The sequence below is a fragment of the Leptinotarsa decemlineata genome, unplaced genomic scaffold, assembly GCF_025532065.1.
Source record: "Leptinotarsa decemlineata unplaced genomic scaffold, Ldec_3_MD MMD2_tig00026314_RagTag_RagTag, whole genome shotgun sequence".
In the NCBI taxonomy this organism is placed as follows: domain Eukaryota; kingdom Metazoa; phylum Arthropoda; class Insecta; order Coleoptera; family Chrysomelidae; genus Leptinotarsa; species Leptinotarsa decemlineata.
Window position 1 is genome coordinate 8360950 of NW_027412684.1, and position 27459 is coordinate 8388408.

At 34.0% G+C, this 27459-nt stretch overlaps 1 protein-coding gene across 3 annotated transcripts; it reads left to right on the plus strand.

Annotated features, from left to right (window-relative positions):
- Positions 1-962: 962 nt before the first annotated feature.
- On the plus strand, positions 963-25478 carry Hip14 (palmitoyltransferase Hip14). Of its 3 annotated transcripts, none has more exons than XM_023164071.2 (8): positions 963-1231; positions 2168-2485; positions 14077-14298; positions 14698-14865; positions 18174-18536; positions 19863-20025; positions 22407-22654; positions 24427-25478. In XM_023164071.2, the coding sequence occupies exons 1-8, from the start codon at positions 1082-1084 to the stop codon at positions 24670-24672; spliced, it is 1878 nt and encodes a 625-aa protein (XP_023019839.1). In that variant the 5' UTR covers positions 963-1081; the 3' UTR covers positions 24673-25478. The 3 variants fall into 3 exon arrangements, with proteins under 3 accessions (XP_023019839.1, XP_074037799.1, XP_023019840.1); XM_074181698.1 differs by having other exon boundaries at positions 22407-22658; positions 24427-24596; XM_023164072.2 differs by lacking the exon at positions 18174-18536.
- Positions 25479-27459: the final 1981 nt, after the last annotated feature.

The window sequence follows — 27459 nt, forward strand, 5'->3', positions numbered from 1 at the left end:
TTCAGAGTTTATAATTTTCCAGATTGTCTTATTTTTACTGCTGAAGAGGAATATTTGATTCGAGTAATAATTTTGTTTTGCTTCAAGCAGCATTCTATTGTATTTTTTTACTCAGCTCGTATTGCAATTTATTGAAATCGCTAGGAGATTTTTTATTCATGTCATATGCTAATTGAACATTTAACTTTTGCTGTTCAATGGCGTTACTGCAGTTTCGTCGAAACTGCAATAACGTTAATTACAAATATAAATGGTAAAAAAATTGAAAGTTTCATTTCTTATTTTTCATTTAACACACTAGCGGAAGGAATATTTTGAATGACAGAAAATAAGGGTATTAGGATGTTAAAAACAGATAGCAGTGATAACACCACAAGCAAATATACTTTTCTCGCTTCGAACCACCGGCAGAGCTATATAAACAAGCCCGAAATATTGCTTCGGAACCCAGCACCCAATTGTCTGTTTTGTAGGTTACCAGCGTCTGACGAAGCACGGAGCGGAAATGACATTACACCCAGAGCATTTTTATTGGAAATTGTGCGTTATGGTATTATTTTGCTGGCTATAGACCGGTCTAATGAGCTACAATCTTGAGTCTGTTGAAGACTTCTGACAAAACAAAGACTAAAAATTCTTCGATTCTGATTGTTGTTTGCAGGAAGCGGTGGGTATAAGCACATAGTACCAGCATAGGTATAATGTGATGTGTGTCAGGAAAACATTAAAGAGTAAGGGCAGAGGTACATTTAACGTGCCCAGCGCAAAACGTTATAAGAAAATGGAGGAACTGTGACATGCTCGAGTAGCATGACTCGGCCTACAAGAACGTTATAGTTCATTGTTCTCGCCCCGAGATTCAAAAAAAATGTTAAAAGGTCATTTATGGCACTCGGAGCGTACCGGGCTTCAATTTGATTGCAGCTTGTCAATGGTTATATCGTCATTTGTCATTTGTCACGAAAATTGATCAATTCAACGGCTGTCAAATGTCGTTTATAACCTTTACATTTCCAAATTTTGTTTTTTCAGAACATAGGTAAACATTGAACTTGCTGAATATTGAGACACGGTTTAAAAAATGTATCAAAATGCTTGTGGAGCAGCAGCAGCTAGCGCTGGTGGATGTGTTGAAACGGAGAAAGAATGCCATAGTTTGATCTCCAAGGAACCCACTGTACCTGCCATAGAACATGATTATAGTGGTTTCGATATAGTTAAAGCTACTCAGGTATAATTTAAATTATTATTCAACTGAAATAACAGATTCTGACACAATCTATGTAACATATTCATTATTGTCTTTCAATAATTAGTTATAATTCTGCAAGTTTGTGTCTAATTTTAATTGTGGTTTTTATAGGGCTTTAACCTGTCATGTACAATTTGGGTACTTGATAGTAATAAATGGTAAACATTTCTTCTAAGGGCTTGCTGTAGTTTTTGAAAAATTTTCAATTTATAGGAACACTTGTATTTTTTTTTGTCCCATGATATCTTCAACTTACTGAAAGAGTTATATCTGGGATTTTATGTGATTTATTTCTCTAGGACTTAACTATGATGATCGCTGTACAAATTATTTCTTTATGGTACTAGCCCTCGATGGGTTCAGCTCTTATCAACCTAACAAAAATCATAATGTAAAGGTAGCAAATAAAACAACCTCAAAAAAGAATCAAAATACCTAATAACTAAGTATGCCTTAGAGTTTCCTAAGGATCCGTGATAGGTCCCATTTTACCTATTTCTTTTACATGAACCTACAAATATCGTGACATACCTCTTTCCACTCCAACATTTTTTTCCAAACACCAGAACTTCAATACTCTAAGTTGGCATCTTTAGGAAATGAAGAAAACTGAACAGTTTTTTGGTGAAACGTGTGTAGAGAAGAGTATTGCAGTTCTGGCATTCGGTATTTGTTTTGGAGCAGTGTTCCATTTAAAAGAAATGTGAATTGGTAAGAAAGTTCTATTTGTGGCTGATTCATACACCACATAGTTTATCTTTTACTTTTACGTCAATAAAATCATAATAAGTCAATGGGAGTTTTCAAAGTAGTGTCAAGTTTTGACTTCAGAAACATTTTAAGCGAACCCAAAGATGTAACCAGCGCTAGCGATCAGAAATATTTACCAAATTTTCATAAAATGAATTATTTTAGTATGGAGCATTCGTGAGGGTGAAAGAACTAGTATTGGCAGGATATGATGTTAATGAGCGAGATTGCGAGAATGTCACCCTTCTACACTGGGCAGCCATCAACAACAGAAAAGAGATAATGCACTTTTTAATAGAAAAGGGTGCAGATGTTGATGCAGTTGGCGGTGAGTTGCAAGCAACACCTCTGCATTGGGCAACCCGTCAAGGCCATCTCACTGCTGCTGTGATCTTGATGAATGCCGGTGCAGATCCAACTCTAAGAGATGCTGAAGGATGTTCTTGTATACATTTAGCTGCACAATTCGGACATACTGCTTTGGTATGTAGGTCTATGAATACTCTTATCTATTTTGTTTCACTCTTCATTTATTATTCAAGCGAGTTACCTCTAGTAATAATCATGCTGAACCGATCGCAATAAATACAATTTTCGGTTACGTATTAATCGGAAAATATACGGAGTTGAACTCTTCATTTACTACCGCTACAACTTCATTTTGTTCTACGGCACAAACAGATTTGTTCAACTTGAATAAGACTCTTTCGCACTTCTGGGAAATTGAGGAGATTCCTAGAGAAAAAATGATGTCTCCAGAAAATGAACTCTGCGAGAAAATATTTCGAGAAACACACTCACGTGACGCTACTGGTAGATATATTCTAGAGCTTCCATTCAAAAATATTAATGAACCGCTTTTTGACATCACAGAATGTCGCGCTCTTGCTACAAAACGTTTTTTGTCCCTTGAAAATAGGTTGTACGCAAATAAGGAATTACATCGCGAATATTCAAAAATAATTGTTGATTATTTAAAAGAAGGTTTTCTCAAACCTGTCCCTGACAACCTACTTCTCCAAAATGGTTTTATAATACCACATCACGCGGTAGTGAAACCAGGAAAGGTCCGCATAGTACTAGACGGCAGTTTCAAAATTAGAGGCAACCAACCGTCGTTAAATGATACGCTTTTGATTGGTCAAAAGCTTCAAAAGGATATTGGTCAAATTCTATTAAATTTTCGTCTTGGTAATATAACATTCACTTGTGATATTCACTCTATGTTCACTATGCTTAAAGTAGCTGAAAAGCATCAAACTTTTCAGAGAATTTTATGGAGAAATTCCAAATGCGAACCTATCCGCGAGTACATGTTTGAGAGAGTGATTTTTGGGTTGTCTTGCTCTCCATTTCTTGCGAATCGAACCATCCTTCAGTTAGCACAAGATGAACGCGACAACTACCCCTTGGGAGCTCGAATTTTAGAACATTCGACTTACGTTGATGATTGTTGTTCGAGTTTCAATTCATTTCAGGAAGCAAAGATAGCTCGCGATCAACTGATTGCAATACTGAAAAAGGGCGGCTTTGAACTAGGAAAATGGTCGAGTAATACTAAGAAATTACTTTTAGATATTCCAGAATCGCAACTTCAAACAAGTTTAGTTAACTTCGACACAGAATCGCATATCTTAAAAATCTTGGGTCTTCAGTGGTTTCCACAAGATGACATATTTTGTTTCACAGTCGATACCACAGAATGCAAATGCACCAAACCGAATATTTTAAGTCAAATTGCACGTCTGTATGATCCGTTAGGATTTCTTAGTCCTGTCACTTTATTCGCGAAATCCTTTATGCAAATTTTACATACATTAGGTCTTCAATGGGATGATGAACCACCACTCGAAATTCGCGAAAGGTGGTCACAGTTAAAAGATGAGCTTTTACTACTCGAGGAGGTTCGAATTCCTCGCTTGATTGGAATCAAACAGAACTCGGAAGTGCAATTGCATGCATTCGGAGATGCCTCAATGAAGGCGTATGCCACGGTAATTTATTTTCGAATAACTGAAAATGAAAAATGTGATATATATTTTGTTATTGCTAAGTCTCGCCTTAGTCCTTTGAAAAATTTGTCAATTCCAAAACTTGAATTAACTGCTTGTGTTCTTCTAAGTGAATTAGTTTCCTACGTTTTGAAAACTTTTCACAATAAAATAGTGTTTTCTAGATTGTATGCGTGGACTGACTCTTCAATTGCTCTGCATTGGATTAAAGGACCTGCATATAAATGGAAAACATTTGTCGGAAATCGTGTTGCGCGCATTCAAGAATTATTATCACCAGAATCATGGCATCATATTGACTCGCAAAATAATCCTAGTGACAGTGCTTCAAGGGGACAATTACCTTCAGAGTTCTTAGAAAATAATTTATGGTTGAAAGGTCCGCCATGGCTTGCATTACCCTGTAACCAATGGCCAAAATCTAGATTCAAATTTGATAGTGCACCCCCTGAAGTGTTTTCTGAAGAAAGAAATACCTTTCTTGTAACTTCCGAACCAGAATTCGACCCTTTCGAAAAAATACCGACCCGCTTCTCTTCATTTTCGAAAGTACAAAGAATTATTGCTTACTATTTACGTTTTCTTTTCAACTCTAAAAAATCAAATCGCGATTTTCGCAGAACGTGTGTACTTACAAGTTGTGAATTACAACAATCTACTTTATTTTTAGTAAGATATACTCAACAAAAATATTTTTCGGATCTGATAAATAATATGAAAAATAAAAGATCGATTCCAAAGGCCTATAAAAAATTAGGAGTATTTATTGATTCCCATAATATTATACGAGTCGGAGGTCGTCTCGAACACTCAGACCTAAACTATGATCAAAAACACCCCGTACTTTTACCAAAAGGTTGTCGGCTTACCACTTTGATCATAGAATACTTTCATAAAGTCTATTTACACCCCGGTGCGCAGACCTTACAATTTTTATTAATTCAACATTTTTGGATCTTGTCGCCAAAACGCGCTATATACAGCATCATTTCAAAATGCCTAAAATGCTGTCGTTTGAACCCAAAACCATATCAGCCTCCAATGGGTTCTCTACCCCGCTTACGCATTTCTCAACTTCGCAGTTTTTCAGTTATTGCAATCGATCACTGTGGTCCTTTCACAACGAAAGCAATGAAGATTCGCTCTTCAAAAACGTTCAAATCGTACGTGGTCGTGTTTTGTTGTTTTGCTACTAAAGCATTACACTTAGAACTTTCGGGAGATTTGTCTAGTGAGACGTTTTTGTGTGCCTTCCGGCGTTTGATTTCACGAAGAGGTCCTGTAATAAAATGTTATTCTGACAACGGTACAGCTTTCGTTGGTGGTAACAAAATAATTCAAAACATGTTGAGAAATGCAGCAAATTCTCTCGCAATAGAATGGCATTTTCAACCTCCTTCTGCTCCACATTTTTCGGGATTGGTAGAAGCTGGAGTCAAGTCAGTAAAAACGCATTTGAAGCGAGTAATTGGTGAACAGATTTTAAATTACGAAGAATTTTACACAGTACTCGTTCAGATTGAGGGTTTGCTAAACAGCCGCCCTCTAACACCCATCAGTTCAGATGCCAATGATTTTTCCGTGTTAACACCGGGTCACTTTTTAACCCTGGAACCTATTTCTGCGTTACCTGATCCAGATTTGTCTCACTTGAAGTTGAATCAGCTAAGCCGATGGCAACTTTTACAACGACTCCATCAGGATTTTTGGTCACGATGGCATACAGAGTATTTACATACCTTGCAACAAAAGGCGAAATGGTTTGCTCCCACCTCGCCTCCTCCCAAACTTGGTACTTTAGTAATAATAAAGCAAGATAATGTTTCTCCTTCGAAATGGAATCTTGCCAGAATTACAGCTCTGCACCCAGGTGCAGATGATATTTGTCGCGTTGCTACGATCCGCACTGCAGATGGTAGTGAATTCAAAAGACCTCTGGTAAAGTTATGCCCTCTACCAGAAGTTGAAATTTCGCATTAAAAAAGGGTCAAATACCCCTTTTTGGGTGGCCGGAATGTTTACGGTTCACCTTATCATATTATTTTTTTGAGTTTAGTATTATTTTTGTTTCATTACCTTCCTAAATGCAAAGGTTGAGTGAGGAAATTTTCACTTTTATTTTTTGGGTATTATTTTTTTTTCCCTGTAACCACACGGGATTCTTTCACCGCGCAAATGCAGTTGGGGAAAACTCAGACATGCGCGGGGAGAAGCAGCTGGAATACGGCCATTTTTCGCACCGCAAATTGGTACTCCGCTTTAAAAGTATTTTCCCGCATTTTGTGATTAGCTATATGATTGCTATATGTGTAAAATCGAAACTCTAGAGTGTTGTGCAGCAGAAGAAGACACATTCGAAGCCTTGTGGACATGCTATCCGTCGACAGAACAACAGGTGAGTGGACCCAACTGTTCGTCGTCATTCTGCATTGATTGGGAGTGATCTCCCTGGTCCTTTAATTCTTATTATTCTTATAATTGAATGAACCAGCGCCATTAAAGATTTCACATGTGGTCCTTCGAGCCGGATGCAATTGCATGCATTCGGAGATGCCTCAATGAAGGCGTATGCCACGGTAATTTCATTTTCAGTTATTCGAAAATAAATTACCGTGGCATACGCCTTCATTGAGGCATCTCCGAATGCATGCAATTGCACTTCCGAGTTCTGTTTGATTCCAATCAAGCGAGGAATTCGAACCTCCTCGAGTAGTAAAAGCTCATCTTTTAACTGTGACCACCTTTCGCGAATTTCGAGTGGTGGTTCATCATCCCATTGAAGACCTAATGTATGTAAAATTTGCATAAAGGATTTCGCGAATAAAGTGACAGGACTAAGAAATCCTAACGGATCATACAGACGTGCAATTTGACTTAAAATATTCCGTTTGGTGCATTTGCATTCTGTGGTATCGACTGTGAAACAAAATATGTCATCTTGTGGAAACCACTGAAGACCCAAGATTTTTAAGATATGCGATTCTGTGTCGAAGTTAACTAAACTTGTTTGAAGTTGCGATTCTGGAATATCTAAAAGTAATTTCTTAGTATTACTCGACCATTTTCCTAGTTCAAAGCCGCCCTTTTTCAGTATTGCAATCAGTTGATCGCGAGCTATCTTTGCTTCCTGAAATGAATTGAAACTCGAACAACAATCATCAACGTAAGTCGAATGTTCTAAAATTCGAGCTCCCAAGGGGTAGTTGTCACGTTCATCTTGTGCTAACTGAAGGATGGTTCGATTCGCAAGAAATGGAGAGCAAGACAACCCAAAAATCACTCTCTCAAACATGTACTCGCGGATAGGTTCGCATTTGGAATTTCTCCATAAAATTCTCTGAAAAGTTTGATGCTTTTCAGCTACTTTAAGCATAGTGAACATAGAGTGAATATCACAAGTGAATGTTATATTACCAAGACGAAAATTTAATAGAATTTGACCAATATCCTTTTGAAGCTTTTGACCAATCAAAAGCGTATCATTTAACGACGGTTGGTTGCCTCTAATTTTGAAACTGCCGTCTAGTACTATGCGGACCTTTCCTGGTTTCACTACCGCGTGATGTGGTATTATAAAACCATTTTGGAGAAGTAGGTTGTCAGGGACAGGTTTGAGAAAACCTTCTTTTAAATAATCAACAATTATTTTTGAATATTCGCGATGTAATTCCTTATTTGCGTACAACCTATTTTCAAGGGACAAAAAACGTTTTGTAGCAAGAGCGCGACATTCTGTGATGTCAAAAAGCGGTTCATTAATATTTTTGAATGGAAGCTCTAGAATATATCTACCAGTAGCGTCACGTGAGTGTGTTTCTCGAAATATTTTCTCGCAGAGTTCATTTTCTGGAGACATCATTTTTTCTCTAGGAATCTCCTCAATTTCCCAGAAGTGCGAAAGAGTCTTATTCAAGTTGAACAAATCTGTTTGTGCCGTAGAACAAAATGAAGTTGTAGCGGTAGTAAATGAAGAGTTCAACTCCGTATATTTTCCGATTAATACGTAACCGAAAATTGTATTTATTGCGATCGGTTCATTCCTTTCGCCCGAAATATGATTGTTAAGTAAAATAAGAGCAAAAATTTCAGCACCTAATAATAAATCTATTGGACCGGGTTCATAAAATTTAGGATCAGCAAGAAACAGATTTTTTATATGGTCAAGGTGCGTATGTTTCAGAGTGCGAGGTGGCATATCTGTGCATATTTTTGGTAAAATGTAAGCATCAATATTCAATATTGGGTTGGAGGTACCAATCGGTTTGATAGAGCAAGAAACTCCACCTTTTGTAGTATATTCCTCCATTTGATTCAAACCTTGAATTTTCAAGGACGATTCGAATCGCGCCAAATGTAGTTTTTTAAAACACTTTTCTGATATGTAATTTGTCTCGGAACCACTGTCAATAAGTGCTCGAACTTTGTGAAAATTACCAAATGAATCCTGAATTTCAAGAAGAGCGGTTGAAAGCAATACACCAGAACGAGATGAAGCGATTCCACAGAAATTTGTAGGCGGCTGCGGGTTTTGCATTTGTAAAGAAATATTTTGTTTTGCTTGCGCTTGCGGTGATGAAAAATTAACATCTGAAGTGGGGTGTGCTCGGGGTAAGGAGCCACTGTTGAATTGCGTATTGAGGGGACTCGTTTGCGGAGGAAGACTGTCTATTTGCGGGACATGAGCGGATTGAGGCGTTGCTCCGATTAATGGAGCACTAGTGGCGAAAAGACTGTCAGTGGCGTGCAAGTTTTGCGGATAATATTGGGAATTATTCGTTGCAGAATTGAACTGCGGATTGTAAATGGAATTGTTGGGATTTTGCGGACTAGTAACACTAGTGGGTTGATTATTACGTGATGTATTTATGCATATCATTGTGTGATGTCTTGAAAAGCAGGATCGACAGTTAGATTGCGAACGGCACGTCTCAGAGGTATGACGATCTGAGAGGCAGTTTAAACACCATTTGTTAGCGTGGGCAAGGCTTAGACGTTCTTGTGGTGATTTATTTTGGAACTGAGGACATTTATAAATGAAGTGATCAGTTGATTTACAGAATGTACATGAATAAGTGGTGCTTTTCTTTGCATTTACAAAAAACGTGTTTGCCTGACGCGGTTTCAACTGAAATGAATTAGAACCTTTGGTTTTGTTTTCAGGCTTGCAATGTAATTGACTATTAGACGTTTTTTGTGATTTTAAAGAAGAAGAAAATTCTACAGTCTCTAATGCGTGACAGTGATTTACAATGAATGATTTCAAATCATCGTATTGTGGAAAGGTTCCTTTGTTTGGATTACCGTATTGAATTTCAAATTTAGTTAACAGATCATCATTTAAATGCTTGGAAAGCATATAGAATAGTAAAAAATCACTCTGTTTTATAGGTAATTTCATTTTTTCCAAAGCAGAAATATTTTCAGTGAAAATATCTACAAGAGAACGTAAAGCTTTCGAGTTATTAGAATTAGTAACGATAGGTGCGTTATCTAGCGACTGTAAATGGGCGAATGCGATTAAGCGTGGTCGATCGTAACGTTCGATTAGAGCGTCAAGAGCAGCCTTATAGTTCAGTGCGGATGCGGAATTGCTTTGGACAACAGCCTTTGCAGGACCCTCCAAGGCGTCCATTAGATGCGAGTATTTTTCGACGTCAGAGCGGTCGTCGTCTCCGTCAACGACTAAAGAAAAAATTTCATAAAAATGGCGGAATTGTTTAAGATCTCCTGAAAATTTGGGTATTTTGAGTGGATTCAGCTTAGCAGAAGGCTTACTCGGTTGTGGTGTGGAAAGAACAGGTTTTTGGTCAGTTTGGAATACAGTATGGTACGAAGCATACACTTCTGAAGCGTCGTTTTCAAATTCTTTGCGAAGGTTTTCTTCGGCATCGGTATCTTCGTTTTCCATAATGCAAGCCAAGCTTATTGTACTCGAATGGTGAATATAAAACTGTTTTTTCACCTCATCAAAGGCCGAATATGCCATTTGAAACTGTAGTTTTGCTTGCTCACTTGTTGAAGCGTTCATGGCGAATTTTTTGAGTTCACGCATTTGATAGTAATAAATTTGGCGAATCGCCTTATATTGTTTCAGTTTGTTAGCGTTTGAAGACATATTTTATTTTATTACTTAAGATAGCGAAAAAATATCTGTACGCCACTGGTGATAGCAAATGAAAAAGCAAAACTCTGCGTATCGTATGACCTTGAAAATAATTAGGAAACTGATAAGAACAAAATAAATGGCACTGAATACCTGCCTATTGGGTGACCTTGAAAGGCAGATAAATTAATGAATTTATTTTCAAGAACATATAATTATTAGATGTGAGGAAATCTACACAATTTTTTGGGATCCGGCTCGAAGGACCATGTGAAATCTTTAATGGCGCTGGTTCATTCAATTATAAGAATAATAAGAATTAAAGGACCAGGGAGATCACTCCCAATCAATGCAGAATGACGACGAACAGTTGGGTCCACTCACCTGTTGTTCTGTCGACGGATAGCATGTCCACAAGGCTTCGAATGTGTCTTCTTCTGCTGCACAACACTCTAGAGTTTCGATTTTACACATATAGCAATCATATAGCTAATCACAAAATGCGGGAAAATACTTTTAAAGCGGAGTACCAATTTGCGGTGCGAAAAATGGCCGTATTCCAGCTGCTTCTCCCCGCGCATGTTTTCCCCAACTGCATTTGCGCGGTGAAAGAATCCCGTGTGGTTACAGGGAAAAAAAAATAATACCCAAAAAATAAAAGTGAAAATTTCCTCACTCAACCTTTGCATTTAGGAAGGTAATGAAACAAAAATAATACTAAACTCAAAAAAATAATATGATAAGGTGAACCGTAAACACATGCCTTAATAATTATTTCATTTGAAAGCATCACAGTTTGGTATAAGTCACGTAAATTCATTCAGCGATGTAAATGCTTATTTATAGTCGGCCACTGACAATCAGATATGTTTAAAATTGACCAATAAGTGAATTCACCACTAAATGTGCAATAGACATTGCTGAAAAAGTTTACTCATCTAATCTGAAATCTTCAAAACGCTTGCAACTCAACTGTGGAGAACCTTCAATTCTGCTTTTATCTTCTAGAAACATTCAGTGAGGTCATAAATATTCCACCCTCCTCTCAAATTTTGAACTAGATAAGATATCAAGGTCGGACAAAATTTAAGTTGAAAGGTGTCACTTTTAATACTTTTTAATAAAAAAAGTTGTGGATTTTTTTTTTGAAATCCACATTGGGATATTAATTCGTTTAAGTTTCAATCTTCAGCTTGAAAAGTAGTTGCCGAATGTATTTGCAATTTCTGTATAGTTTTTGCGTTGAAAATAACAAGTGTTGCTTGTCATCGTAATTGGACTGCATCTTCGCCAAAAATTGAAGTGCAATTCGGAAGCCTAGTGACAAAAACAATATACAATACACAATTTTTTTTATATAAGTACCAATGAAAACAGTGAAAATGGGTGTGCACCACAAAAAAGAGTTTCGTGTGTTTCGTGTGCCTCTTCTAAATGTTCAGTGTTTTAACCTTTTTCACCACAGCTGCTTAGAAAGGATGAAACGTTTTCAGTTTCTCGAAGCTCATAAAGTAATATGTTCTAAAGAATGTGCAAATGAAAAGAAAGATGACAAAAATGAACTCTTTTTTTCCTGATTGATTCGGCCGTTACTTGATGAAGATCCTTAGTAATTTCAAAAACTACACCTCATTTGATAAAGCTACTGTGCTAGCGAAACATGTTGTGGTATATTTTTCAGATAAAGTTTGTGGAGATCGAATCGTGAGGTGTAGTTTTTGAAATGAAAATGACCTACTTTGACTAACAGAACAATTTAACGAATTGATGACTACTATGGGAGAGAAAGATACCGAACTAGAGAGAGTAGAGAAGGAACACTAACTAAGAGAAGAAGAAATGGTCAGCGAAATTAGGAAGCTGAAAAACGACAACCAGGAGAATGACAATTTTGTTGAAAAATTATAAATAACACGAAATACTTTGAGGATGGAGTAGAAACCGCAGAAGAGTAGTATATAAGAATATTAGACGAACAGAAAATTATCATTTCAGGATTGAACAAGAATATCTTGGAAAAAGTAGAGAAAAACACAGTTCTACAAAAAAAACTTGAAGAAATAATGAATGATCAAAAAACTTCACCAGGATCTTTGTATTACAAAAACGACTAGTGAGACTGACATTTGACATGAACTACTTAGAGAGTTGTAGGCCAGTATTCATTAGAGAAAGGATTTTGTCATCTCCTTGAATATACATATATAAATAAAAAAGGTCACTAGACACAAAACCTCCAAATTTAAAGAATCACCACTATATAATGATTCTAACAAATGTCACAAATTTATATAATTTGCATTTATAGAACACCGACCTCTGATATCAACATATTCTTCACAAATTTGAAATAACTACTGAATGAGTTGCCTGTAAATTCTTTGATACTATAATGACAGGAGATTTCAATATAAATTCAAAGAAAAATACTCTGGAAACACAGAGTCTCTGATAAATTTGATGGCTTGTTTCAATTTAAAAATGCATGTTAATACAGCTACTCGTATTACCAATCACTCTGCAACGACAAGTGACTATGTATATAGTAATTTAAACGAACCGTATGTTTCTTGTTCAGCAGTTCATTCAGGTTTATCAGACCATCGGCATGAAGCCATTTGTTGTAAACTCTATGTGATTGTAAACTTAGAATCCGATAAATTTTGGTATGATAGAATTTTTTGCGCAAAAAATTCAATAGGTTTTACTCGGCTTGCTTAGAAACAAATTGGCAGCACCTGTTAAATTCAAACGATCTATTTGCAGACTTCTACAACAAAATCCGAGATTTATTTGAAATTACCTTTCCTGTCAAAAAAATCAAAATCAAACAAAAAAAACAGTGGCTCACACAAGGGATCAAAATATCGTCTAAAGATATACGTGCTTTATATTATATTAGAAAATTTACAGATTCATATTTTTTCCACTCCTCTTCTAGAATTATCGTAGGATCTACAGAAGTGTAATCAAACGGCAAAAGGAATATGCTATAAGACAAAAATAGAAAATACCGAAAATAAGTCTAAAGAGAGTTGGCATGTGATAAACAGCCTCAGAGGCAGAAATATCAGGAAAGTTGAAGCGTCATTATCGCCTGATGTCCTAAATATGCATTACTGTTCTATTGCTGGAAAAATAACAAAATATATCTTAGATATACCAATACCGATTTAACTAAACTGAGAAATACTATAACAACTTTTTTTTTGAAAATCTACCAGAAAATACACTTGATATCCTGGTTCATCTAATAAATAAAACTTTTCACAATGGTACATTTCCTGATTTCCTGAAAATATCTGTAGTAATTCCCCTGCATAAGGGCGATATATCAAATCCCATCTCAGTTGATGAATTTCCATTTTGTAGGGATGAAATTTGTGTTTCTTAATGTTTTCTTAACAGTTTTTGAAGATACCCTACATTTTGCAACTACCTCTTCAAGTACATCTTCTGTCAGTTCATGGCAAATGTTCAATTCAATTATATTTGGGTTACCTCTTACACCAAATCTGTTTTTTTTTCCTTGTTTTTCTTAATCCTAAAAATTATACCAATTTATGAAAATTTTGAACGGCTTTGATATGAACATGACACTAATCGTTGGTTTGCAGGTTCTTGAAAAGAAAATAAATCTGCTAATTACTCAGGAATAGCTGGTCTGACTTCCAGTCGAAATATCATAATACCATACCCTCTTTCTATAAAAAAAAAGTGATAGCTTTTTTTCGGTGGTGAGTGATGTCTCACTATTATTTTTCCATAAAAAAACACTAAAAATGATGCCTTTTTATGTAAATTTAGTCTGACCTCTTTATGAAAATGGTAATTCTGTCAACTAACCACCAATCTGCTTTATTAGTTTAATGTCAAATCAGTATTTATATGTTGAACCTTTCTGTACACCACCTGTACAAAGCGTAGTACAGGAAATTCAAATGAACTTTATGTTTTAGGTAGCATACTTTGTTGCAAGAGGTGTTAGTCCAGATCTTGTAGACAGAGTGGGTATGACACCTTTAATGTGGGCAGTATGGAAAGTATGTAGTTTGGACCCCACGAGGTTATTATTAACATTGGGTGCATCAACAAATTTGACAGATCATCAAGGTAATACTGCTCTACATTGGGCAATATTGGCCAGAAATACCACTGCTATATCAACCTTGATTTTACAAGTAAGATTTTTTTTTCATTTCTGATGTTTTTTTACTCTATTGATGAACTGGTAAAAATGTAACCTATAGCCTAGATTCTAGAATAAATTGAAAACAATCATCTTTCGCCAGAATCAAATACCAGAATTCCAACACTCTTCTAGACATACGTTTCACAAACCAATTTAGCGTCCTGATGATACTAACTTGGTTAGTCATTACTTGATTAATCGGAATCTTCAAATTCATTGTTTTTAGCTGTATGCTGCAAATGTTTCCATTCGTAATATCAGTGATGGTATAAGTCATTGATATAAATGATAAATAATAAAGCTTCTGGTACTAAACCTTGGGATACTACATGTGTGACTTCAACCATTCACTACGGCTCAGCAATACAATCATAACTCATTGTTTTAGGGACATGCTGGCCTTCATGCTCCCAATAACAGAGGTGAAACACCATTGTCGATGTTGCAGTCTCAAATTGGGTGTATATGGGTTAGTCAGAAAGTTACTGACATCATAAAGGAAAACTCTCACACATCTAATTCTAGAAATTATTTTAACAAGATAACAAAGGATAAGGTGAGTGACATAAATATGTATAATTTGTATGTTCTTCATCTGAAAGCAGATTTTTTGTAATGAAAATAAAAGTATCAAGTGATATGCCACATTGCAGGAGTTTATTGAAAATGTGTATTCTTGAATGTAAAAGGTTTAATACAGAATCAGGAACAGATTTATTGAAATAGGTAACCCTACTATAACAATAGTGCTAAAGTAACATTTTTCATGTGTTTATGGAGCAAAAGACCTAACATTCAAATTGAATTACACATAATGCAGATGTAAAAATATTTGTACAATAAATATGTGATGGAATTGGCTGATACTTGATGAAACTCCATAACTTATTCAACACGTGCTTTGTTATACAGTAGCTTCCCCAAGTGATATCACACTGACTAAATTCTACTTGATTCGTGCTTTATATAATAACGATTTGAATTATGTAACCTTCTACCTAAGTAACGACTAAAACTTTTCCTGACTTTAAGTAATTAGTCTTTACCTAAACCCAGGTAATTACGTCTTTACCTGATAGCTTGTTATATTCTTGGAAATTCCTAAAAATCAATGATTTCATAGTGTTAGGAATCACACGTTAAAAGGTAAGACCACGTTAGTCCCTAGCTCGCACAAGTTTTGATTTTTTAGGGTTGTCGTTCGTAGGGGTGCGACAGCTGGTTAATGGAAAAACAGATTTTAAACAGATTTATTGCGTTGATTAGTTCGAGCTATCTAAAAACTATTATTACTTCTAGTGGGATAATTGTGCACATCAGATGTCAATACAATATATTTATTAAAATATACTAGACCTATGTTATTTATTATCCTGTAAATTAAAACCATGGTCAAGAAAATTCGTTGATACTAAGAACCATTCTGATATCTTCACCACAGGAGTTAACAAGACTAGTTCTTAGGATCATTGTTATCCCTCAACTTTGTAGTTTTTGTAATTGTGTTATTTGATTTAAAGTAAAGAGAGATAACACAGACAAGCAGTATTCAAAATGAGGTTGAATAGTAAATTGAAAGACTTTTAGTCTGGTCTGCATTGATGAATATCATGCAATTCGAGAAAAAAGTATAATTTTTTAGATTTTCTTTTAATATATAGTTGTAATGTTCGTAGAATTCTAACAGATTATCTAGTTGAAATCCAAAGTATTGAAGTGATGTTACATGATCAAATTTTCCATTATTGATGATCATATTGATTTCATTGGGAATTATTTTATTATTATCATATTTAGTTATAACAATATATAATAATAATGTTTATTTTCATTTGACCCAAACAGGTTTCGAAATTGTCAGTACACCTATAGTGAAATTTAAAAAAATAAAATAAAACACAGATACATACATCAAGTTGAAAAACACAAAGCAGATTAAAATTTGTTTTGGATTTAGGAGTCCTGTTTAGTTGCCATAAATTCTCCAAGTGAATAAAACGCATGACCTTTCAGATAGTCTTTCACTGCTTTTCACTCTTTATATTAACTGGAAGGTTATTATAGATTTTTATTGATGTTCCCATTTTTAGTAATATACTTATTTACATCTTTGAAGGTTGGGAATTCATTTATATGTTTCTTTACGTAACAAGCAGCCTTGAGAATATATAAACTGATGAGAGTTGAAATATTTTCATTAATAAATACATTAATTAATTAATAAATACATTAATTAATAAATACAGTGCGTTTGAGATTGAACATGCTTCTGAGGATACGTTTCTGCAAAATTAATACTCTTTCAATATTTGTACAATTTCCCCAGCATAAAAATCCATATTTCAACTTAGAATTAACACATCCATGATAATACATTTTCAGAGTGGATATTTTGTACAGTTTTAAAATCACATAGTTCCATACTGAAAGCTGTTTAATCAATTTTCCAACATGAATCTCCCACGTTAACCTGCTATCTAGGTGCAAGCCAAGGAATTTCAAGTTTTTACTATGTTTTAAAGATGAATTTGGAATTTCTCCTGTTCGCACAAGAATACTATGATCTTGTTTGTGTCCAATCGGACTGAAATACATAACACCTGTTTTAGAGAGGTTTAATGTCAGGCCATTTGCAATACACCAAGTTTTCATTTGACTAATGCAATATGTGGAATTTTTCGAAAGCTGTTCATCACTCATTGCCAGTTGTTACTACCATTGCCTTGGTTTTTTTTTACATTCAATTTCAGTTTACTATATTCTAGATAATTAACATTTTTAAGGACAGAATTCATCTTTAAAATAGCAATTTTCAAATCTTCTTCATTACAAGCAACCGAAGTGTGAATACAAAATAAAAATGTGACCCGACGACACTACCTTGTGGCACACCAATAACTACAACATTTGCAGATGAGAGAAAATTGGTGATTTTCACATTATGTTTTCTGTTGAATAAATAGTTTGTAAAACAATTTGGAACACTATCACGAATTCCATCATAGCCTTTCACTTTGGTTAAGAGAATATTTCTATCTACAGTTTCGAACGCCCTCTTCAGGTCGAGAAACCCAACAATCACATATTTGCCATTATTTATCTATTTTTTGAACCCACATAAGAATAGCTGTGTCGCAATTTTACAATTGTTTGGTTTGTTCTTAATGGACCGGGTTCAATAATGTATAAATTATTAAAATAACTGAAAATTGTCCAGCCAAGTTGACTGCAAAGTTCTATTTGTTCTAAAGGTTCAGAATGTTTTTTATTACTGAAACATAGAACTGGAATCTCTGGCGTCAGTTTGGAACCATCACAAACTGTTACTCGTAGTTCACCTAACCGTGGTTGATGAAATATGCTTGAACAATAAAATTTTCCAATCTAAATCGAACATAGTTGTTCATTTCTGTCAACTAAATAAAAATATTCTTATTGAATTTTGGAATGAAACTGTAAATATTCCTTGGGATGAATATAATGTTGTATTATTATTGTGGTCCACTGAATTAAATAACCTATAATCAAAGTCTAAGATTGAAGTTCAGTTGAGATCCTGGGTACTCCCTTACTAAGGCTCCTAGTTTTTGAATAAATATTCACCCCTTCCTTTCTTCCCAAACTCACCACCGATCTCTCTCACCCATATCATTCAAAATTCAACAATATGAACAAATGTCAACTGAAATCATCCTCTTTTGTAATGAATTTTAATAGTCACAATAGTTTGGAATCGTCTTTAAATGAAGAACCGATTTGAAGTAGAAAAAGACGGGACTCAAACTCCAAAGTCAATTTTTAGTTGATGCAATATAAAGATTTGAATTCAATCCATGAATACTAAATGTATGAACATTTTTTCAGAGAATGAGGTGGTGGTGTATGGTGGGAACCCCTTTTATGGCTTTCTACTTAGCAGGAGCAATACTAAGCACAAACTTAATAATCCTAATAAAAATATTTCTTCTAGTCTGCTTATACATAGTGATACATTACGTCGGCCAATTGTTGTACGACGACAGGCTAATGGCACTTTTACCGCTCAGTATTTATTTGTCGACGAAAGCATGGTTTTACGTCACGTGGGTGATATATATTACACCCGTGACCCACATTCTTCTGACCGTCTTCTTCCTTGCTAGCTCGGGGTTGCTGTGGTACTGCTTTTTGAAGTCGTGGCTCGGAGATGCGGGAATCGTTAGCACGTCCCAACAATTGCAGTTCAGAGTAAGTTATCAATTGATTGATAAATTGCTTTATTGTTTGAAGAAAAATGGTCACAATGCTCAACTCATAGGTGAAGATAAAAGAAAACTCATAATTTTTTTGTGCATGTTAACACGTAACTGTCGATGATATAAAATGAAATAAGAACAGATTCACTACACAAATAAACTATTACATTTACAGTGTGTAAAAGCCAAAAGAAATGAATTAATTATTTCGGTTACGGGACATATTTTAACAAAATCCCGAAACACGTCAAATTTAAATTATAATTTGACATACTTCAAAGGAAAAATGCTACCCCTACCTTCAACCCCCGTCGAATGATAGGTACAACCCCCAATTTTTTAAATGGAAATACAGATAATTTTCATTCCATGACAGGATCCAGTCTATTTGTATATAGTGTGTAATATAGGGGTGCAATGACAGTTATATTCACAGTGATACTATTAAATCTGTGCTCTTCAATATCTCTCTCACGTTTTTAGTATCAAACTGTTAATCAGTTAGTAACCTATCATCCTAGAACAATATTATTTATTATGGAGGATTCAACAACAATTGCATAATTTGCATTGAAAGTGTTCAACAATCCTTTTTTGTCTGATCAAAGAAACCACTGTGACAAAAAGTAGGCAACACAAGAAATAAGTGTGATTGAAGATAGCAGAATAAACTGATAGTGGATATATAGTCCATAGGCGCACTTCTCAAATTTATTGCAGGGAAATTTCACATATCCCAACGAGCCCTGAGAAATACTAACAACCTACGGTACCTCTGACGTAAGGGTGAAAAATATGGCCTCCACTAAAATTATATCAAGTTCACAGAATAATAAAAATGAAACTAGAAAAAGCTTTAACTGTTGTAGGAAACCAATAAATAACTTTGTGTGTGTGTGAACTGCTGCAATGTTTATCATGATTGTTTATTGAGAAAGAAAATTGAATATATAAACGCACACAAAATCATATGCTGTCAGGAAGAAAATAGTTATATAGATACAAGTTTGCTAGAAAAACTATTCATGAACTAAGTGAGGAGAACATGGAGAAAACAAATCATATCCTGAAACTGAAAAATCAAAACCAGTAACGTTAGTTACAAATAAAAGTGGCAAAAAACATAGAAAGTTTCATTTCTCTTTTCAATATACATTTTATTATTGAAATATTTTCGAAGTTGGTGAAGCCTTGATCTTTGTTATTTGTGAACTTTTTCTAAAAATAGTTCAATATTTACAAGAGGTGTATAATCATACTGTACTTATAAAAAGTTCAAATGTTTGTTTCAATATTATTTCCACTGTTGTGTTTTCAGACTATAATTGAATTAGCTGAAAAAGGACCAGCGGGATTTGAATCGTCTTCGTTTTGTTCGGCTTGTTTGGTTAGGAGACCATTGAGATCAAAACATTGTGCAGTATGTAATCGTTGTATTGCAAGATTTGACCATCACTGTCCCTGGGTGGCGAACTGTATAGGTGAGTGGAAAAATGAACTTACAATAGTACGTTTGACTTTTGAGAAGACTTCTTTCATATTTAGCTTTGTCAAGCATCTTAAATGGGCTTGTTTCATGCTATGGAAAATGATACTGGTTTGCTTATAGACTGCTCGAGTTAGGGGTATATTATACTTATCAAGCCCAATCAGTCCCAAGATCTCTTTATATTTGCAGAAACAAAAACAATTCGAAAAGCAAGAATTTAAATTGGCCGCGTGTCTGTTGACCAATCAAATTTATCGTGTCTAGAGCGGAGTGTTTTAGTTTTTAATATCTAATCACAGATCTGATGATTCAATTTGACAGACGCCATTTTTGTTGCTATTTTTGTCAACTCGATGTGAATACAAATGATACAATCATCTAATTGAAGAACGTTTTTTTTTGCAAAAGGTAGGCCTCGGCGAGTGCCTGTTTTGCTGCATATTCCATGTCATTAATTTACATTCCGAAAAATATTTTTTCAGGTTATTTTTAGATTGAATTACTACCACCAAAATGGTTAAAATATGTTTTATACCTAGTTGTAAAAACAGATCATCCATACCAGACAAAAAGTTTTTTAGTGTTTCAAAAAACGAAACTCTAAGAGATCTATGGTTTTCTTCAGTTGGCCGTGCTAAAATAAAAATTAAATCAAAACTTTCCATCCTTCGATAAAAGACAAAGTCTGAAATGAATGTCATATAAATAAAAGGGACCTACTAAATATACCACCTAGCGTTTCAATTTTTCATTCTTCATTTCGGTACCAAAGTATTGCATTATATTCTATTTAGAGTCATATTTAGATATAACTTGTACTATATCAGTTATCAAGGCAAATATTGTTCATTTTTATGCTTAATTCATGGATTCGTGCGATCTTATTATTGTATATTTATTTGTTTGCTGGCTTTATTCTTGAAAAAAAATTAATGAATAATTACAGAAAATTTCATTTGATCGTTCATTTTCTCAGGAAAATGGAGTACCCATATAACAATTCATTAGTTTATTCAGCATTGAAAATGTATGTCATATCGGATCCATTCTGATTGTTTTTCTTAGCTGACAATTCGCGTAGGAACAATTCGTTTTCTCATCGAGATTTAGAAGTGTTTTAGAGATATATTTGAATATTGATATGGTGCATTCTTGTGCTGATTTTAATTGTGCGGAAAGGCACAAGAAAACAGAAAGCGCATTGGTTTATAGGTGAGTTATTTCATATAATGAGTTTAGGTTCCCAAAGGATAAAATGATGAGAAAAAAATGGGTGAAAGTATTGAAAAGAAAGAATACAACCTTCTACTCTTCCAAGACTTTATAGAAATCATTTTAAAAAGTGACTATAAATGAAAGGGGAACGAAAATATTGAATTTTATGACACGGTTTTTTATTTCAACTTCAAGTATTCTCCACAAAAAGAATTATCTGGAGTTAATACTGTTGCTGAAAGTATGAAACAAAACGAATTAATATTTTTGCAAAAAAATCAAATGCTTTTCATTTTACTTCATTCAATTTTATCATATGAATAATGGTATTACCTCAGTTCGAGTACAATCAATTCTGTCTATACTTGGAAGATTCAATAGATTACCCAAGCAAGCCTATAATGCTTGAATTCAGTAGCAATATTAGAAAGAGGTTATAATAAATTGCAGTTGTACAGACTGAGAATTGTAGAATAAATTTGAATATTTGAAATGATTCTTTAATTCAGTTTTCTATATTTTTTGATTTTCATAACTGTATATTATCAAATAATGCATAAAATCATAGTTTAGGTAAATATTTTGTAAACTTTCGACTTTGTGTACTGATTTTAGATATTATAGAACTTATTTCCAAACATGATTTTTCGTGTACATTTTATTCCATGTAGAGAATTTTTCATTAATTAAAACGTTAACGGGTTCATATACACTTCCATTATTAAATTGATAATTATAGGCTTCGTAAATTATACGATTTGGCAATGTTGATTATTTCTATTGTTCCTATTGGTTAATCAAACAAGAAGCGGGAATAGGCCCGTGACGTCACTGGTCTACCACATTCGATTTTTAATAATTAATTACGGGAAAACTACAGTACTTACAGAGCTGAAACAAAGTGCACTGTTTTTCAATTTGAAATTTCTATCAAGTGAACTATAAACCAAAAATCATGAAACAAGCCCATCGGCTTAAAGCAGAAAAAAATTGTTACTGAAAAGTAAAAAGAAACTGTTGTTCTAAGATATTTATTTCATTTATTTGGTATATGTTATGAGTACATTACTAAATGCATGCATTTAGTAATTTTGTTGTGTAAGTATTTCACATTTCTTAAAAGTGATAATGCTAATGAATTTTTTATCTTCATTTCAGGAGCAAAAAACCACATGCACTTCATAGGATTCCTGGCAAGTTTGGTTTTAATGTGCACTCAACTGCTGTACGGTTCATTTAAATATTGGCAAAATGCACCAAACTGCAATATAACTGACAATGCAGAAAGTTTCTGGAAAACGATAGTTACCATAGGGCAGTGCAATACATGGGTTGCTTGGGTCGCACTCAATGCTCTTTTCCATTCCATATGGGTGTTCATGTTGTTGATATGTCAGATGTATCAAGTAGGTATAATCACTTTCATTTTGAAATAAATGTATAACTTGGGGCTGGTGAGAAAGTGACCAGCTGATGTGGGAAATATTCATATTTTTTTTTTATAATTCAATAATTGAATAAAACTGGCCGATACTTGATGAAAATCCATATTAAAAAACTAATCAATACAGTTTATTGTATGATTTTCACTTAAAGGGTTTTACAAAAACCGCGACATGTGTTTCGCTATACAATGAACTGTATTGATTAGTTTCTTAATAATTCAGATTCAATTATAACATTTGATTGTTAATAATGTTGATAGTAAAAGAATGAAAAGTTTCACTGCTGGAGATATTATCAAAGGTGATGCGATAATGGTTGCAATGCCCAAGTTGGTGTTTGGGCACCAACAACTCAAGCACCAATTGGCGCACTGCGACCATTACCACATCGCCTTTGATAATATCTAACTCAGTTATAGACGAAACGTCAGGAATAAAAACCTGCAGACCACGGTCAAAAAAACAGGAAAATAACTTTCAAGCAATGTTGATTGTGTTCATGTATAAGTATTTGTTTATATTTAGTTATTGTTCTTCTATAATCATTGTGTGTTTCTTGGGATTAGTAAATGTTAAACGTACTAAGTAAAACGTAGTTCTGAGGAAGATATTCTAAATTCTATTAATTTGAGATTTCAATGCTTTTCAACAATTAATCAGACACCTTTATCACTGAATATTACTGGAGCTTTTTTCCCAACACCAAATCGTTATTTTCAACACCTCGACACATTTGTTTGAGGGTGATTGACAATGTTTCGTGATGAATTTCACTAGTTCGGACTTCCATTGTCTACTATATAAAATGATTTGAAATCCCTGAAACAAGTAAAAAAGAATAATTAAAAAAGAATAGTTGAAAATAACAATTATATTAAGCAACAATAAACCTGAAATGAAATGATAGTGAAATAACCTACAAGTAAAAATATAATAATTGAATAAATAAAAATTAAAGGAATGAAAAAAGAAAATAATAAAAAAATAAAAAAGTGTAGAGATTCCAAGTCACGTTAGTTCACGACGTTTCGATTGTTGGTATCTACAATCGTCTTCGGGTGATGACTGGACTGATTCCTCCGAGAGATGACTATTTTATAGGTCGTTGAAATACTTTCACTTTCTCTACTCTCCATTTTTCGCTTCACTGATTCCGTGAGAGATGACCGTTTTGGCGGGAGTTGGTCATTTTTCGTTTGATGATGGGTTTCCATATGTTTCGTATATCTACGCTGGCCTGGCTGAATACGTTGTTGGACAACATGTATGCGGCTTCCTTAAATTTTCTCCTGAACCAATGTTCCTCTCTGTGCAAGATCTCAGCTTGGGACCACTCGATGTTGTGTTGATGGGTCCAAACATGGTCTGCTATTCCTGATTTGCTGGTTTCTCCTCGCTGTGTGTGCTTCTTGTGCTCGGCAATGCGAACATTCAATGGCCTCTTAGTTTCACCAATATAGGATTTTCCGCACTCACAGGGTATCCGGTAAATGCAATTCTTGGAATCGCAGTCCGCGTTGGAATCGCAGTCCGCGACACGTGTTTCGATCACCAAGTGATCATCTTCAAAGAGGAGGATTAAAACTCATCTTCCTCTTTGAAGATGATCACTTGGTGATTTTACAAAAACCCAACACGTGTTGCGTTTTTGTAAAATTGTTCCGTGAAAATTTATACTAAACTAAACATAGTTTCCCATGTCATTTTTTTCTCATCATTCTATTTTGTTCCAGATCACCTGTTTAGGAATGACTACAAATGAGAGAATGAACCGTGGTCGGTATTCGCACTTTATTGCTAATGGGGGCAAAAGTCCGTTCACCAAAGGGCCCGTATCGAACCTCATCGATTTCTTTGATTGTTCGTGTTTCGGCATGATCAAACCAGAGTCGAAGGACTGGTTGACAAGTTATGATATCGATAAGAATATCGAGCATCAGCCTCTTTTGAGGCACAAGGACAATTTCCAATACGTATGAATTTACATTTCCAGAGAGTTGACTGATTTTAGGAAATGGAGGATACCATGAATACCTCTTCAATTTAAGCTGAATAGATGTACATTTTGAATTTTTCACAAGGAAAAGTAGCGAAGAATTGAAGCTGATATTCTCTATTTACTAAGCTAATTTTTATAGTGCGTTGTGATTGGATTTTTTCATAATTTTTGTAAATTTTTTTTATCGCTAAATGAATGTGATTTGATACAAAAAAGTAGAGGTGAACCTTTAGGATTCGACTGGTTCTTTGTGAACGAACTTCTGTTGTAAAGTATTTTTTTGTGATGCCACTTATTGTGTCATTCAGAAAAAAACTTGAGCGATTGTTAGTTGTTTGTTAAGTTTTTATTTATATATTATTTCTAGCGAAAATATTTTTATATATTTTCATTTTTAGTGATGTCTGAAATGTGTGGATTTACTAAAATTTCTCAATTCAATTCAAAATAATACATATATCAGATATTATAAAAATCGCCTTAATGTGTTTAATATCGATGTGAAAAATTGTTTTTACAAGCAATGTTGATGTAGATAAAAATTATATAAATGAAACGAATAAAAATGCACCTGAAATTCAAATATCTATTTATACCACTAAAATATTCAATTGCTCGGCCCACAGGCAGGAAAATATTTGTGCAAATATTGTTGCAATGATCATTTTTTCACCATTTTTTCCCATTATGTTTCACAAAAAGTGTGTATTTAAAATTACGAAATTATTGTGTGTTATTGCTTAAGATTTTTTTTCTAGTCAAATACATCATACTTAATATTTATTATACCTGGAGTTTATTTTTTTGAAGAATAACCTCTGTTTAAGATGATTCATTTCATTCAATTCAAAAATGTCTAAATCTAACCTTCATTTTTAATTTGTTCAAAAAAAAATTTTTTTCGCGTAACAATTTATTTAATTGAAGGAGGAATAACTACTTTACATGGTTGAAAAAACTGTAAATAGTTATGAAGGTTCCGTAGGAGATTCGGAAAATTATTTTTATTTCGCAGATTGTCTGTATGGTCCAAATCTCACAGTTTTTTATCAAAAGAAAATACAAAAAATACAAAACTCTTGCTTGGGATTGATTTTCGGTATTCGTAAATATGTAAGCATTACCCATACTTTGAAATATATAAACTGGTTGAATATGGATAATCGGATGTTGCTCCACTCTGCAAGCTTATATCATAGTATAATTAAAACTAAAACACCAGAATATCTATATAATAAAATCAAATTGAATTTGAGGTTTAAAGGGCTTTTAACACCCCTATTACACAAAACACAGCAATATGTAAGATCCTATAGTTATCAGATCTCAAAAATTTACAATGAAATTCCGAAAAGTTTTGAAAGAGATGAAGTTAAATAAGTTTAAAGAAAATCTGAAAATAATTTTATTGGAAAAGCAGAACACCCCTCGATAATAATGTTAAGAATGTTTTTTAATTTATTCACTTTTTCGTTATATGGCGCGTTATGAGGTTGAGTGGAAGAGCAGCTCAATTGAATAGTCAAATAATATTGTCATATCATTTTTTTAAGCTGAACTCCTCCTATTATGCCAACAATTAGCATTTCAAGATTATTTATTATGAAAAATGGAAAATAAAGTCGCTATTATTATTATTATTTTATTTATTTATTTGGTACAAAACTTCCAACCAGAATTATGATGGTATAAGAAAGTTAATGAAAATTGATAACAACATTTGATGATGACAAAATATGAACATTCAAATAATTTCAATTTAATGATCATCAAAATGTTTTTGGAAAATATATGAACTGTTTTCGATTTTTTTAGGCAATTTATTGAAAAGTTTTAAACAATTTGAAATCGGATTATTCTTTCTTTTGGTAATATGTATTATATCAAAAAGAAAATTATTGTAACATTTTGTATTATATTACTGGAGTTTTCTTTCAACACCAAACCGTTATTTTCAACACCTCGATACGTGTTTCAATCACGAAGTGATCATCTCCAAGATGAAGACTAAACTGTATCATTTTATATAATTCCAATGGAGTATTTCATGGCTCATGTTTTTCAACTTTGTTGATTAATTTGTTCTAAATTTTTTCCATCGATATTGATATTATGAAGATCATTCACATAAATAAGAAATAAGATAGGATGAAGAAAAGAGAATTGAAACTTTCTATGTTTTTTACCACTTTTATTTGTAACTAATGTTACTACAGTTTCGTCCTATAAGGACATTTTCAAACTTATACATTAAACTAACAATGAATTATTACATTAGCCCTTATATACTACCCCTATAGGTAATAATACAGGTATTTGGCTTGATTGAGTACCTGAATTTCCAATGAGTAAACTAAATCGATATGATCATTTAACAGGTTGCACCCGCAATGTTTATGCTTGTGAATTTCCAAGGATACTAAATAATTGAGTTTGTAACCCTTCCTTGCCTAGTGCAAAATTTCCGTATCATTTAAATTCGGGAACTTGTGGTTGCATGCCAAGGAATGGTTTGAAAACGCTGAATCATTTTTTCCTAGTCTGAAGGACCTTTCATGTTCAGCATACCGTTTTTGGAAATTTCGACCACATTGTCCCACATAAACACTATTACACTCCGGACATATAAGCTTATAAACTCCAGATTTCTCCAACTTATCAACCTTATCTTTGGCATTGAAAAGGAAATCAGATAACCTGGCATGTGGTCTGAATGCCACTTCCACATTATTTTTTATGAAGAAACCCGCAATTATCGCTGTTCTTT

Bases quoted from the DNA above. Each gene is read 5' to 3' on its own strand.
- Hip14 (XM_023164071.2), top strand. From the start codon at position 1,082: ATGTATCAAAATGCTTGTGGAGCAGCAGCAGCTAGCGCTGGTGGATGT. The intron at 14,866-18,173 runs GTGAGTGACATA...ACATTTTTTCAG, and splicing joins ACAAGATAACAAAGGATAAG to AGAATGAGGTGGTGGTGTAT. The intron at 18,537-19,862 runs GTAAGTTATCAA...TTGTGTTTTCAG, and splicing joins CCCAACAATTGCAGTTCAGA to ACTATAATTGAATTAGCTGA.